The sequence below is a fragment of the Xyrauchen texanus genome, chromosome 20 (assembly GCF_025860055.1).
Source record: "Xyrauchen texanus isolate HMW12.3.18 chromosome 20, RBS_HiC_50CHRs, whole genome shotgun sequence".
NCBI classification, from domain to species: Eukaryota; Metazoa; Chordata; class Actinopteri; order Cypriniformes; family Catostomidae; genus Xyrauchen; species Xyrauchen texanus.
The window spans coordinates 39,007,980-39,024,999 of NC_068295.1; the positions used below are offsets into that span (position 1 = coordinate 39,007,980).

The window sequence follows — 17,020 nt, forward strand, 5'->3', positions numbered from 1 at the left end:
TCTTTTCAATCTTTACAAATTCAATTTTACCTCATATCATTTCATTATTTTTTCTTTTATTTTGAAATTCATGGATTCAAACCAACGATAATATTATAAATAAATGAATGAAAGTCTGGCATCAATCCAAATCAATCCAAAATGGACTGCTGTCGAAAGTAGGACAATAATTGGCTTATGTTCAATGATATATATTGCACTAAATGAGCACTTTTTTTAGGAACATTATGGTGGTTGTAGCTCATCTGCCTCAAGATTCAGTGTATTGTGCATTCTGAGATGCTATTCTGCTCACTACAATTGTACAGAATGGTTACCTGAGTTATCATTGCCTTTCTGTCCACTCAAACCAGTCTGGCCATCCTCTGTTGACCTCTCTCATCAACAATGCATTTTATCTGCAGAACTGCCACTCACTGGATGTTTTTTTGGTACTATTCTGAGTAAACTCTAGAGACTGTTGTGTGTGAAAATCACAGGAGACTGGGGCAGATCTAGATTTTTTTTTTCACGGGGTGGCATACAGACTGTTAGGTGTGACAACACCAAAGCAAGCACCCATGCCTAGTTCTTATGGATTAAGGTTCCAATCTCTATTAAACACATACAAAACTTAATGTTCCTTAGCTTGACATATAGAACTGGCAATCTGAACTAAAAGTCACCTTATACAGGCCAAATTCTTTGTTAAGTGGACGGAGAGTGCATGGACACGTATGGACACGTATCTCATGTTATTCTGCTTAAAAAGTCCTGTAGACCTATCACCTTTTTTAACAGCTGGAATAAGCCATTTGAAAGCAAACATTAACACTAAGTGAGGCCTGATAAAATAAAAACTGTATGACAATTGTACTGTTGGGGCAAAGTGCTGCGAAACTCATGAATATTATGATATGCACAGTAAAATATTCTTTTAAATTATCTGTTTTGATAAACAGTCATTCTGATTCAAGCACTCAAATACATATTTCACATCATATAGTAATTTCATCTCTACAACTGCTACTCTCAGTATTGGGATTTTGTCATTCGGTAGATGAACACATACTGTAGATAAGCACTTTAATTAAGAACATGACTGACTTGCATCTAGTTTTTAGAGGTTCCGGGATCTAATTTGCCCTATGGGTTGCATGAACTAGTTTACTACAACTAACCTAGTCGATGCTGTCAGCCTGTAGTCAACTAGTCACTCTCCACATGATTTATAAAAGGCATCTGTAGGAAATACAGCAGGTATGAAGCCCGGTGGCTCTGCACTGAAAAGGCGCAGTGGCTCAAATTTATAATGTGATGTTCTGCCTCACTCACATTAAAAGACACAAACAGAGAATGCACTTCAGAATTTAGGTTTGTTTACTGTGTCACTCTGCTCATCAATGCAGTGTATCAACAACAATCTTACTTAAATTGGAGTACAAGAGAGGGAGCCACCTGCAGTTACAGGTATTCCAGGCTAAATATGTTCAGTTCAGACACCTATATTAAACTATTAGCTACCTTACAGCTTTATGCATGCACACTTTTAATTAGAAGTTGTTTGCGAAGAGATAACATATTGGTTGATGTTTTTTTTTCCATCCGAGCTGTTCATATACCAAAAAAATCACTTATAATTTTTCCCTCATTTGTGAAACTACTATGTATATTTCCATGGCAACCTATAGGAACCTACACATAGTCTAGCTATCTGAAGACTGATGACATTTTTGGTATGTTGATTTGTTTGTAATACATATAATTTCCGCCAAATATAATTATTTTATTTATAATAAACCAAGATTGCATCTGCACATCAGAGATGTGGAACACATTTTTCTTTTCTATTCCACTGGAAAAGAGCACGAGCTGCGGAAAAACTGCTGACACTAAACGACAATAATAACAGCTGCAACAACACTCATCATAACATTCAAAACAACACAATCCAATGCCGGATCACCAGTCAAAACACACACAGATCAGATGAAATAGAAACACCTACTCAAGAACTGGAGATTTTTTAACTGGATTATACAAATACCTGATGAAAGCGATTTCAAAAAGAGTTGAGGACATGTCTCATCCATCTGCACCCATAATTTAAAGTGATGTATCTAATACTCATTCAGTGACGACTTAGAAAAAAACGAAGATATTAAAATTGTACCTCTTTTTTCCATGTATCTTTCCTGTATAATTGTTTGTGTCTGTGCATGGTCAAACACTTTACATGCGCTGCAGCAGCACATGATTGGCCACTGATGTAATCTATCACACGATTGGGCGCTGATGTAATCTATCATGCGATTGGCCGCTGCTGTGGTCACTCACTCAATAGGTCTGTGTTGTGGGATTGGTTAAGGCAGTTCAAAATTAATAAACCCTTACAAAATATACAGATTTTTTTTTATACATCAGGATACTAACTCTGGGTTGGCAGATGGGGTGGCATTTGCCATCCATTGCCACCCAGTAGATCAGCCCCTGCCAGGAGATTAGCAGTTACAAAAAATATTTAAAACAGCCATCTGGCACCAAAAATGATGTTATGGTAAAAATCACTGAGATCATATTTTTCCCCATTCTGAAGCTCCTGGCCCATATGAATAAATAGGTGTACAGGTGTTCCTAATAAAGTGCTCAGTGAGTGTACGTTAAACTGTATACAATAAGAATATATTGCCTTCTAAAGCCACTTTTTGCATTGTATAATCAATGCTTTACTCATCTGCCTCATTAATGTAATGTGTTTCAATTATCTGAATTATTATATTTATTATATATTTTATTTATAATTACTTAACTCATAAATATTAAATTATCTTTATTTGGGGGCCTTTTCAACAAATACTGTACTGATATAAGCGACTGATTTCAATTAATTAATCGGCATATAATGTAATTAATTCAATTCAATGTTTGAATGGATTGACAGCCCTATATGTAAATGTTCTGCTGTGTTGCAAAATCTTTACCAGCTGACACATCTACCATCACACCTTATATTATGTCATACAGCATTTGTATTTTTCTGTACAGAAACCACTTTGGTGGTGTCCTACCTTTACATGTAGGCAAAGCTTTGTCCCATACAGGCTTCCCATCAGCTCCAATGATGCAGGTGATAGTGGATTGTCCAGCAATTGTGTAACCCGAATCACACTGATATGTGACGGTTGATCCCAGCTTGTAGTCCATTCCCAATCTGGTTCCATTCATAATGTTCCCAGGGTCAAAGCAAGCTTCTCTTGGCTTTTCTGTAAAGACAAAATAACACTTTAAATACAGTGGCAAGAAAAGTATATAAACCTTTAGCATTAGCCGTTTTTCTGCATTAATTGGTCATATAATGTGATCTTATCTTCCTCAAAGTATCAAGACAAACACAATGTGATTAAGATAACAACACACAAACAATTATTATCGTTCATGTCTTTATTGAACACATCCATTAAACATTCACAGTGCTTTGGGAAAAGTAAGTGAACCCTTGAGTTTAATAACTGGTCTATCCTCCTTTGTCAGCTATATCCTCAGCCAAGCATTTCCTGCAGCAGGGGATTAGACCTGTACAACTTTTTGGACCATTGTTCCTTACAGAACTGCTTCAGCTCAGTAATATTCTTAGGATGTCTGGTGTGAATGGCTCTATTGAGGTCACTCCACAGCATCTCTATTGGGTTAAGGTCTGGGCTCTGACTGGGCCACTCCAAAAGGTGGATTTTCTTTTTTTAAGCAATTCTGTGGTGGATTTACTTCGATGTTTAGGGCCATTTTTGAATATCCTTTTATTTTTGCAAGTTATATCTCAACTTTTATCATCCTCATTTATTCTTATTACATTAATAATACATTTTCTATGTTCCTTTTACAATTAGGTGCAAGTAATAAGTAAGAAATCTGAGGGGTGACTGAGGGTCTGACTTTGATGCCAGGAATACAATAACAGTGATCATTTATTTAGCACAGCTCCCAGAGAATATGCATTTATATTGTTCTGTATTTATTCACAAGCATATGTATCTGTTATAATTTGTACATAATTAATCAACCATTCTATAACCATTTGATTCTATTTTTTTTTTTTATCCAATCATTATTAATTTAATGAGAGAGGGAAATTTTAGTTATATTAGGTGACAATGTGCATTAGTAGGCCTTGTGTGTATGCTCTTTGTCGTCCTCTGTCTTTATTGTCTGCAGATGTTAAAATAAAAACTGCATTACTCCCAAGTCAGGGAGACGACTTCCAGTCCTTGGAAATAGATAACGCCTATTAAGTGGTTGGATTGTTTATGGTGCCCTGTAACCTGTGACATCTGCACATAAGTTCTGTAAAACCAATGATGGGAACTTGATTACATAATGGCTAACAAATGATTGTTTGCACGAAGGTGGAAACAGACCATATTTGTAAAGTGCTAAGATGTTTGAAGTGACCTATCAGGATATTAGAAAGTGTTGTACTGTGACACTTCTAATTCAATTTGCATATGACTATAATTGCTTGTGAACGTTTTTGAATGGTGACTCTCGTCTTTCATTTCCTTTCCTTTTTGTCTTGTGTTTCTTTCTCTTTTGTTTTTGAGCTTCTTCTTTTTCTTCTGTATTTCTGAATGACTGGATCCCATTGACTTGTGATGTATATTGGAACTGCAGAGAACAATCAGTATACTTTCTCTCAATTGCAAACCTGACATTTTATTCCTCAATATTCATATTGGGGACCCAACTATTACCCCCAACAATGTCAGCAGATGCTTCTTGTAAATAGCAAACTAAAAATGTTTGAGTGCTTTTTATAAGTCAAAGTAGCTTTATCCTACAAATCCAATCTCATTTTATTAATTGGATGCCAGGTTTGCCAACTCCTTACTCTAATTATAATTTTTTGATGTCATTAGCCTAAGGGTTCACATACGTTATCCAACCTACACTGTGAAAGTTTGAATGATGTATTCAATATGTACAAGAACAATACATTAATTTGTGTTTTATTAGTTAGAACTTATTGTGTTTGTTCATTATTGTAACTCGATGATTATCAAACCAGACAAATTGCATATGAATACATTACATAAGCACTGGGAGGGTTATGGTGGGCTTATTGTGTTGATGTCAACACAATAATCCACCATACCTGTTTTTCAATTAAATCAGCTTTGACACAGAACAAAACTAATCAGAGGCACAATCATATCCCTACTATTTTGAGTTCTTTGCCAGCTATTCCCAAAGCCTAGACAGGAAACAGATAGACAGAAAAGGAGGGACAGCATAAGAGTGAAAGAGAGAGAGAGAGAGAGACAGTGAAAGTATGAAAAAAAGCAGAGAGTGTCTTAATGGCATTACGCATTAGTGCACGTTAACACCACGGGAGAGGCAGGTGAGTGCGCAGAGGCAGTAGGAGACCGTCTCTGTCCTTCTGGCATCCGACACTACAAAAGGGATGGGTGGAGAAAGCTCTGGAGGTGGTGCTAGGAGAGGCTGCCATACAACCTGACAGTTAACAACTCTCTGCTTGTGCTTTAGGGACCTGAGGAAGTGGGAAGGCGTTGGGAAGATTGTATCATCAAAATTGCAAGTGTGCAATACAATCTCCCTCGTATTTCCACAAATAGGAGGAGGACACCTGGAGTGCACTGCACAAAATAAAGTTAGATTTAATATACAGCCATGTGGCAGGGCGGAGGGCGGGGCCAGGTCGTGATTCTACACACCTGGTCCCTTATCAGGCTAATCAAGCCTCCGAGAGGGATGAAGGCTGACTGCAGAGGATTGTGCGGGAGAGAGAGATAGTTTACGGACATGCCCTGCCCGCCGCCCTGCCACAAGCCACTTATCTTGCATTTTCTAAAGAGTGGCCCCAGAACGTATTGGGACACTTAAGCCATATCAATATCGTATGAATGCTTTTGCATTACATAACAAAATATCAGATTATTTGGATTATTTATTTTTAAGAAAGGTAGTATAAGTAAAAGTTTCAAGCAGAACATATCACAGAATACATTTGTTGGGTTTAACAATCGATTAAAACAATAGAAATAATGTTCAAAGTTAAGACAAAAAATAAAAACACAATCTGGGCCAGTATTCACAAAACATCTTAAGGCTAAAAGTAGCTCCTTGCACATAAATTTAGGGCATGTTACTCCTAATTTTAGGACTTGTAACATTTAATCTAAGTAAAATTCATGAAGCATTTTAATGCTAAAAGTAGCTACTAAACCCATGACAGCTTAGAAGTCATCCTGAGGACTTCTAACTCCCTAAAGGGGTCACACACCTGACACTTCTGGCAGTTAAGCACACCACCGCCGCTACTCAGTGTCGGCTCAATTTCTGCCGTGCCATGGGTCATCTCTAATATTTTCCATAAAATTTGACCCAAATCATTATCAATGGACATTTAATATTTAGTCAAGCCTTGTTCATTCTTTAAAAATTGGAAAACCTTGATAACTTTTGTGTGAACCGCATCAACGTGCCAAGTATTTGATACCTGTGCCATGGCACTTCTCGTCCGGTGTGCGACCGCCTTAAGAGTGACTCACAAACAATCCAACAAACAATCCGGCTGCTGCTGTCAATCCACATTAAGAACAATATATTATAATATTATTATGACATTGATCATAAAAAAAAATAAAAAAAAAAGGTATTGCCTGAATTGTGAGGGTGTTTCTTATTGTTGTAAACCAAAAATTGAAACAACCCAATCACTCCAAATATCTCATGAATATATATCGTCGTCTGTCTTAGCTGACAAATAGCGGTTCCCTGTCTACCACTGACAGAGGCTGATTTAAAAGAGCATGCTAATATAAAATTACGTCATCCATAGTAACGTGGTCAAGCTCCACCTTACTCTTATCTTAAGATTTCTTTAGTAAAACTTGCTCTTAGTAGTTTTGTGAATAGGTGTTAAGCAAAATCTCCTCGCTAGGAACTCTTTGAAGAACTCCTAGTGGTAAGATAAAAATCTTTGTGAATAAAGGTCCTGGTTGTTAGATGTTATTTTATGGCCTACCTTCAAAGTGCCTTTTTGCTTGACATCATGGTAAAATTAAAGGTAATCAGCTAAGACCTCAGGATTTGTTTTTGTGTAACTCCACAATTCTGGTTCATCCTTGGGAGCAATTTCCAAATGCCTGAAGGTACCACGTTCATTTGTACAAACAGTAGTATGCAAGTATAAACACCATGGGACCACACAGAACAACAGCAAAGGACCTTGTGAAGATGCTGGAGGACACAGGTAGACAAGTATCTATATCAACAGCAAAATGAGTCCAATATCGACATAACCTGAAATGCTGCTCAGCAAGGAAGAAGCCACTGCTCCAAAACCACCATAAAAAAGACAGACTACAGTTTGCAAGTGCACATGGGGACAAAGATAGTACTTCTTGGAAAAGTTTCCTCTGGTCTGATGAAACAAAAATTGTACTGTTTGGCCATAATGACCATCGTTATGTTTGGAGGGAAAAGGGAGAGGCTTGCAAGCCGAAGAACACCATCCCAACAGTGAAGCATGGGGAAGCAGCATCATGTTGCAGGGGTGCTTTGCTGCAGGAGGGACTGGTGCACTTCGCAAACTAGATGGCATCACGAGGAAGGAAATTGATGTGGATATATTGAAGCAACATCTCAAGACATCAGCCAGGAAGTTAAAGCTCTGTCACAAATGGTCTTGACCCCAAACATACCTCCAAGGTTGTGGCAAAATGGCTTAAAGACAACAAAGTCAAGATATTGGAGTGGCCATCACAAAGCCCCGACCTCAATCCGAAATCCGTGTGCAGAACTGAAAAAAAAAACTTGTGCGAGCAAGGAGGCCTACAAACCTGACTCCGTTACACCAGTTCTGTCTGGAGGAATGGGCCAAAATTCCAACAACTTTTTGTGAGAAGCTTGTGGAAGGCTACCCAAAACATTTGACCCAAGTTAAACAATTTAAAGTGATGCTACCAAATATTAATAAAGTGTATGTAAACTTCTGCCCCACTGGGAATGTGATGAAAGAAATAAAAGCTGAAGTAAATAATTATCTCTACTATTATTCTGACATTTCACATTCTTAATATAAAGTAGTGATCCTTACTGATCTAAGACATAGATTGTAGATGTTTTCTACAATTAAATGTCAGGAATTGTGATAAACTGAGTTTAAATGTGTTTGGCTCAGGTGTATGTAAACTTCTGATGTAAAGTGTATATATATATATATATATATTAGTTGTTAAACGTGGTTTAAGTGTCAAAATAAATCTTTGGCCCAATGTATGTTATTATTTCTCTATTTAATAGACTGTAGTGATTTTTTTGAAGTATGAGAGTTCTTTGGACTGATATATTCTTAATATTCTCATATTCATTTCTTCCACCTTGTATGCAAGTTAATAATTGTGCTTACTGGTGTGTGATGAACAGAAGCATATTGTATATTGGCTTTATATGAAGGAAAACAGTGAGTGATTAAGTATACCAAATCGATTAAAATAAAATATAACAATAGAGAGAAAAAGACTCCATCATTGTTTTGTCAAATAGGACACATTATAATTAAATGTTCAGTGGTGAGAGACTGAGTCACATACAGCATTTGTCTTGGAATAGAAAATGTTGTTTGTTGCCGTGCAGAGCCAAGAAGACAAAGAAAACAATGATCAAATCACTCTCATGTAACCTTTAAATGAAATAAATACATGGACAACACCAATGATTCTGCAAACTATCATCAATTGAATAGGTCCCACTTTAAAATGTGAAAGAGTTTTCCCTCTGCTACACTCACACCCTCTGGAGGGATGTTTGAAACTCTTTGAAAGCAGTCATCATATCCACCTTTTTCACAGGCTGCAAAATCCACGGCTCCTTCCTCCAAGCCTTCCACGGCTCCTTACTCCAGGACTTCCATGGCCAACAAGCCAACGCCCTCCTGGCCTTCCACGGCCAACGAGCCAACACCCTCATGGTCTTCCACGGCCAACGAGCCAATGCCCTCCAGGGCTCATCCGTCCCAGAGCCAGTGTTGCAAGCCTCGTCCTTCCCAGAGCCAGCTGTCCCACTCCAGCCCTATAGAAATTTTCAGGGAGGTGGGACTACTATGGCTCCAGTGGTTGCCGAGCTCCCTTCCACAGAGACTACTTTCTCCCCAGCATTAGTGGTCCTGCAGACTTCCTTCAAGCCTCCCATTGCTCCACCCTTTGAGCCTCCCACGGCTCCGCCTTCCAAAGCTCTGACAGCTGTGCTCAAGGCCGTCTGGATGCAAAATAGGAGAAAGGCTCCTACTCCCCAGTCACTGCCAGTGTTCATGGCCACGGATGCATTCCCCTATCACTGCCCATGCTCATGACCACGGAGGTTATTCCCTTGTCACTGCCAGTACTCTCAGCCACGGAGGCCATTTCCCAGTCGCTGCCAGCGTTCCTGACCACGGTAACTCAACTATCAGAGTCTTCCACGAATCCGCCCACTCCTCCAGAGACTCCTCCTCCAGCAATCATGTCCACTCCCCCAGAGACAACTCCTACAGTGGTTCAGTCCGCTTCTCCTGTTATTCCTCTTCCAGCGGCTCCGCCCAGTCCTTTTGAGACTCATCCTCCAGCGGCTCCACCCATTTCTCCTGAGACACCTCCAGAGACTCAATTCCCTACTCCTCCTATGGCTCTGCCCGTTCCACCTTCGGCTCTGCCTTCTGAGACTCAACTCCCTGAGCCAACTCTGGCTCTGCCCCCTGACCCTGTCCCAGACCTGTGTCCACCTCCCAGGCCTCCTGAACCATTCCTGGCCCTGTGGCCAACCTGGCTCTGCCCCCTGACCCTGTCCCAGACCTGTGTCCATCTCCCAGGCCTCCTGAACCATTCCTGGCCCTGTGGCCAACCTCCCAGACCTCCTGACCCTGTCCTTGCAATTTGGTCACTCCCCTGGCCTCCTGATCATCCGCAGGCTCCTCCCTGTCATCTTAATCATCCTCCGGATCCTTCCTGGGGGGGGGGGTCTGTCACAGTGTGAACCCTTTTTGTCATCCATGTGTTCTGAGACTTATGTTTAATTTTTCCCCTGAACTACAATTCCCATCATGCACCATCCAGATATCATCATCACGCACACCTGTTCCCAGTTCCCTCTGATCATGGTTCCCAGCTGTTCATTGTAATGTCTTTAGTCCCAATGTGTTTATATATAGTCCTTCCTCTTGTTGGTTCTTGTTTGTATGGTAGTGAGTTACAAGTTATGTTATTTCTTCAGCCGACTGCTGTTACGATTGGTTTCCTTTATCTCAATTGTTTTATTTTTCATCTTTATTTCTTCTGCATCTTCTTAGTAACATTGGTAAAATAAATTTTATCCACTCTCTTTCATCTCATCCTTCCCATCAGTGTAATATGTATATGATGTGCTATATTTAAGTTGTTTGTTGGGCAGTTTAATATGAAAACAGCCAAATCACTGACATTTAGGGAATCTATAAATCCCAACTGGTCGCTTTTTAAAGTTCGAAAAAAGAGGAAACATCCTTGAAAAGAAGACGTATTGTCATAATAGGTTCAATTTAAAAATCTTCTGATTTGAGGCACGTATCTTTGCATTATTTCTGCATTAACAAGGGCCGCATTCTGCTGAGAAAAGCTTGGTCTCTCCAATCACAGCATGATATGAGATATAAACCTTGTAAAGATGATTAATAAAACAAAGGCTTGTTTTAATGTTTTTTGTTTTTGTAATCTAACAAAAAGACGGACAGTATTTGGAATCATAGGTCAATGTTAATAAATGTTTTATAAAAAAGGCAAGTGATGGAGAATTAATTTAATGTATCCTCTGATTATTAAATCTGGTTCAACTTGGAATGTTTCAGCAATGGCAGCTTTTGAGGGCTTATAGTTGTGACATTAATTTTCCAGTAGTCTTTAAGCCACCTGTACTTGTTATAACACCCTATAACAGTGCATAATTATCCAGACCCTTAGCTGCTCACCATCACCAGTAACGTTAGTCTAGCTGATAACAACAACTAAGCGGAAGTGTGGAGCATCCGAGTTGAAGTCCATAGGCGTCACCATTGTGGCACCATTGAGAAATCAGGATCATTTAACGATAATTTATTTCTGTTGGGTGCCACTAATGGTGCAGAAATGACATATTTCACCTTTAAGAAGACATTTTGGCACTCTAATAGGATTTCAAGCACAGCACAGAATTTGAATAGTCATACCCCTCTGATTGCATACTCTGAACTTTTAAAGCACATTAATACCCCATCAGCTAAGTTTATCAAATATTCACACTATCCCACAATACATCATTATTTCATTTGCATGTTGTCCCTTATGGTTTGTCCAATGGATACTGGTAACCAGAATGATGTATGCAAGTTTGCACATTTATTATTTAATTTTTTTGCTTTGAAAGTTCAGAGAATACAAACAGAGTTGCGAGAGTCACATACTGTAACTATTCAAATTCTATGCTTTGCTTCTCTGCACTTTCAAGGACTAGTATATATTGGACAAACCCAATAGCATGGCATGAAAGTGAAATCCTGATGCATTGTGGTATAGTGTGAATACCTGATCAACAAAGCACTAAATTACGAGCATGTTTTTAAAACTGATGGAGTAAAACTTTCATGTGGAGTAAAAGCAAAAGGTTGAAACCAGAGGCATCATTAAAATAAATGCAATTAAAATATTCTATATTCCATGAACTGCATTTTGTTCTGAACCATAATCATCATATAAAGAGGGCTGCTGAGAGCTGAGATGATTTCTGGGTGGTGTGCCCCACATTAGAGACACTGCATTGTTATTGTTGCATGCTCTGATATTTCTAAAATAAAAACTCACATCCTTTAAAAGAGCATATATGAACAGACAGATTGCCAAAACATGTTCTCCCTGTGGGGAATATTACCAGGTATTCACTGAGAAAGGTTAATGGTATAACTGAAGAGAAGCACAATATTTGACTCAATACCACTTAAGAGCTTTTTGGACACATTCACTCTGTCAGAGAATCCTGATTTGTTTTGTTTTGTTTTTTTACAGACATTTGTCACAAATCAGATCTTGCTGCATGGTAAACGATACAAAATCTTATCAGATCAGATTTCTTTCCTTTTTAACAGTTGATTACTACTTGTAAAATGTAGTTTAAATCAAGTAGACTGCGTATCACTTTATGGTTGTTGCTGCACCAGAAAACCTACTCATATGTTTGATTTTTCATTCTCTTATATCTTTTTTTGCTTTTAAAAGGACAGCAAGTTGTTGAATTGTGTTTAGACAGATTAAAGGTTTAGAGTACATTTAGAAGCTGAACCGGAAAATTTCATTTTCTGATTTTAAGTGGATCAATAGTAGTGGAAGATTTCTTTATTCTCAGTTAAATGGTACTTTAAATTAGTTCCACTCACCTGTCCTTGTCTTTATGTGTGTGTGTGTGTGTGTGTGTGTGTGTGTGTGTGTGTGTGTGTATGTGTGTCTGTGCGCGTTTATTGCAAATTCACCTTTTTGCATGGGTCACTGTGACAGCAAAAATATTTCTGATTTTAAATGGCTTATATTGATCTCAATTGGGAAATAACACAGAGTGGGGGCTCATCTGGATTCTAAACACAGGACCTCTCGCAACCCAACTGAAAATCATACCCTTTGACCAATAGACCACGTGTAATACAAGTCATCACTTGGCACAAGTAAATCCAAGAAATGCCTTTTAAGTATTGTTAATAACAGCTTGATAACATGTTAAATGTAAAGTATTGTACAGCTCAGAACTCCCTCAGTTGAGTGAGGAGATATATGAAGGCAGGATACGGATGTGACACTCCATTGGAATCCTTATCTGGTCATCAGGGTCAGTGTTTAGCAGGTATCACACTATTGATATGTTCTTATCAAGGTTAAAAAAGGAACTGCTCAACATAAGCATGGCACTGTAAAAGCTAATGCCAACCAAAACACAGTTCTTAGATAAGTCAGATATTCTATCAGCCTTTAAAATCCTTGTAAAAGACAAAAATCCATATTTACTCATTTAGGAAGTAAGCAAATCGAATATAGTATAGAGTGCATCAACTTTAATTGTCATGGCAGTCAAAACTATCGGATTTTCTTAAACATAACAAGCTTTTTGAGCCAACAAGTGAAGAAATGATGCTGAAGTTTGAATCTTGAGTCATATTTGACCCTGAAATAGGGAGGAAGGAAGGATATTTTCCTTCAAAATATAATTTGAGATTATTGTCATGACAATCTAGCCCCCCCATACATATCATTACATCATGGTAGTATGTCTTCTACTACCTTTAATTTATCCTCATTCCATATATATATATATATATATATATATAAGTCTTATTTTTATTTATCACTTTTATAATTATGTGGTTACTGTTATATGTTTAATGATAGTCTATGAAAATCATAACTGAGAATAATGGGAATTAAAAAAAGAAAAGAAAAAAGGAACAATAACATTATTCCTGTAATGTACCCGGACAGAAAAAACTCTTAATGGCCCTAAAATTAGCTAAAATGGGGAGAGTATTGAGAAAATTAATTGAAATTAGTCAGCTTACTGTCATTTTAATTTCACAAATGAATGCAATCAGAATATGAGGAACTGCAATCAAAAGGGAGCAGTTGCACTTCTGATAGGACTGTAATATTGGTCCTGATGTTGCACCTATCGCAAGTTGCCACCGGCTCTGACCCGAATGCGCATCGTCATGGCCCTGTTCAAGGTGGCAACCTGCACCAAGTATTGGGGGAAACTTTCGGTCTTAGAATAAGGAGCATCCATCGATGTGTATATGTGTGCACAACTAGTAAAGATATATTGATGCTGTGTAATATCAGGGTTTACATTTGATACATTCCTGATATTCAATAGACTATTTTAAACAATCATCTAATCTAAAGCATCGCCATCACAACTGCATTATGTTCCGCATATTTGTCCAGCAAATTTTAACGACCAACTGAAATTGATTGTCATTTAAAATTAATGTTAGTGTCATAATGCATTTTACATTTTCTGAAGAAGCAGCAAATGTGATCCGAGGTAAAAAGGGTTTAAAATATTTTAAAATTTTAAAATGTTCAAAAGCTTGTTTTCTGAAAGTGAACACAGCATTGGATAAATAGTTCTGATAGTTTATAGTCTTGAAAAATGTGCAGAACATTCTGAGAATGTCATTCAGCTGACTTTTCCATCTACAGAACAGGGTAAAGCTGATTTAAGTTTGTGTAAAGAAAATGCAATTATATAGCCCCAACAATGTAATTTTTTGGTTTGGCAATTTAGTTTTTTTAATTTAATGCTTTTTGTCATTATATAATTTATTTAATTTAATATAGGGAATTTTGATGGCATTTTTTCAATAGTAAGCTAAACAATATTTTTATAGAATTGGGTTATATATTAGTATTCCAAAAAGCACACTGAAGCTTTTATCCTATTATTGTGTATTTATTTTAAATTAAAACATCGTTGTGCACAGAAATGATACGTTTTTGTATTGTGGGCTAATTCCAAGACTGCCTTGTGGAAAATCAACTAATAAATAAATGGGTGAATACAGTGATTAAATGAATCGAAAAGATTGGCCTTTCATTTGTTCTCCGTGCACTTGTCGATGACAGGTGCATGATACATATTAGATATTTGTGTTGGTTTTCCTAGAAGTGTCATGATGCAGATGTGTTGCAGCATCGAATCTGTTCAGGTATGCCATTAAGACCAATCCATAACAGTGCTAGTAATGCTTCATGTACAGTAAATTAGCTTTCAAAGATGTATATGTCGTCATGATTTACACAGGCTAATGATTGGGGTAAATTCTGTCACGTGACATTATATTTTTGTGTTTATGACAATGTTTCCAAACCAGTCTTTTGTGACATTTGAAGTATCGACATAATATTTTTTCACTCTAGTGCATAAACTCTATGTCGACACTTGTGAAATTTTAGCAATAATTTGCATTTCCATCAGCTATATCACAAAACTTTTTATCGCAAAAAAAAAAATAAAAATAGAATTGGATGGAAACATGCTTATTTTATTCTTATATTTCTTTTTCAAGTTTTTGTGAGAAGGCTATCTGAAAGTGACTGCTGACCGCTTGTTTGCCAGGCCCAGCCCTCAAGGGTACAAGCTATACTGCTGCAAGATGAGACTTGCCTTTATATTCAATGGCAAAGCCAGACATCCCCAGTGAGGCATCGCTGCGGAAGGCCAGGAAGAGGCTGTTTCCACTGCTCTCGATTCGCTCGGGGACCTGATTACCCTGCAGACTGATGATCAGGGGCCCGTTGGAGTCCTCACCCTCATAGATGTGTAGGAAGTCATAACTGGGCTCCATGTTAAAACTGCAATAAATGGAGAAGCAATTCAGGTAGATGTTTAGTTTAGATGGGCTAGCCCTAGCCCTAGTCATAAACATAACACTAAAGCCAGATCATTTGAATGTTTCTTCAGATCCAGCAAATGTCATACATGTTATCAAGTATGCATTGGTCAACCATCTTGAAAGTCTATGAAGTCATGAATTTTTTGTCAGAGTGAAACAAACAATCAGAGAGTCACAATTATTCTAAAGATTTAAGTATCTGAGTTGATGATTTTGGATTGTTTTTGGATGAGTGCACAGATAGACAACACCAATATTAAACTGTCAACATTTAAATGCATAATATGTTTCAGACACTGATATATTTTAAACAATAAAAAAGACCAGGGTTAGGCAAAATTCAGAAAGTAAGAATTGACTATGTCAGATTTTAATTTAATTGGCAACACCCCACATGATGTTGTATTGGAATTTAAATAGAATTGGTCACACCCCACAGGATCTACAATTAGAATATAAATTGAATTAGCAACACCCCACGAGATGTTGAATTGAAATTTGAATTGAATTGGCAACATCCTACAGTCTGCTAAACCATTTCCCATGTATGATCAAACCAGTGTGATTGCACTAGGCTGGGCTCAGATGCGTACAGTTTACCAGTAAAGAGGGATTAAAGTGGTTTTCATACTGAATCAGCTGCTCAAATAGTCTTTTTAACATCACAATATCTTTATTTATTTATGCTTCAAACATTCAAATAATCACAAAATAAAGTATAAAGCCATTACTGTCGGAGCAGATTATTATGGTGCAGCGATGCAGTGCTGTTTTCCGACATCAAACAACAAATATATAAACTAGTTAGTCCACTTGAGCCTTCTCCCATTTCATCTGTCAATCATTCTTACCACTTCCAGGGCTGGGAAAGTGGAAGAGCTAGGTTTTTTAACCTTCTATGCTTCTATGCTATGACAAACTCAGAATCCCATGCTGCATTGCAATATAAAATATATGGCTATGCACATACCTGTCAATAGCATTCACAATCGCATCTAATCAATCATTGTAAACATCTAAAAACCACATTATATGTTTGACAATATATAATCTGTCCTCCAGTGCGTATGCTGTGAAAAGTACGGTGACATTTATTTTTTTAATACAACGTGCATTAAAGAACTGACGGGATCTGTCAGAACAGGAAAAACTCATGTACAGAAGGGTTAATCTGAATTTCAATTGAACTGGCAACAACCCTAGGGGTGTTGAATTTGAATTTGCCACACACCTCAGGATGTTGAATTTGAGTTGAAATGGACATACCCTGCAAGATGTTTATATATACATTCACTGGGAACGTTATTAGAAACACCTTTACAGTTACCTTTACAGTATATATATATATATATATATTAGGAATTTGATTGTGTATGCTTACATTTTTGTGTAATTAATCCTAAAAAAAAAGAAATGAATCTAAATGTATTAATTTTTTAAAAATAATAAATTTTAGTCTGTTATATACAGTATTTATGTCCTTACCTAAGTGCATACTGTTTGCTACCTCATTAATAAAATAATGCTGAATGGCGTTCAACCCTGAAAATGACGTTCACAAAGACATCCCATCTGGAGTCATGAGTCTCAGAAGCCCCTGGAATTGTG

The 17,020-nt window shown here is 37.5% G+C and overlaps 1 protein-coding gene across 1 annotated transcript in view; it reads right to left on the minus strand.

Moving 5' to 3' along the window:
* Window positions 1-17,020, minus strand: part of LOC127660590 (CUB and sushi domain-containing protein 1-like) — a 524,643-nt gene that overhangs the window by 169,943 nt on the left and 337,680 nt on the right. Inside the window, exons 28-29 of the mRNA XM_052150909.1 lie at window positions 15,184-15,371; window positions 3,048-3,242 (exon numbers count right to left, since the gene is read on the minus strand). Of these exons, the coding sequence (XP_052006869.1) occupies window positions 3,048-3,242; window positions 15,184-15,371 (383 nt within the window). The remainder of the gene's footprint in view (window positions 1-3,047; window positions 3,243-15,183; window positions 15,372-17,020) is intronic.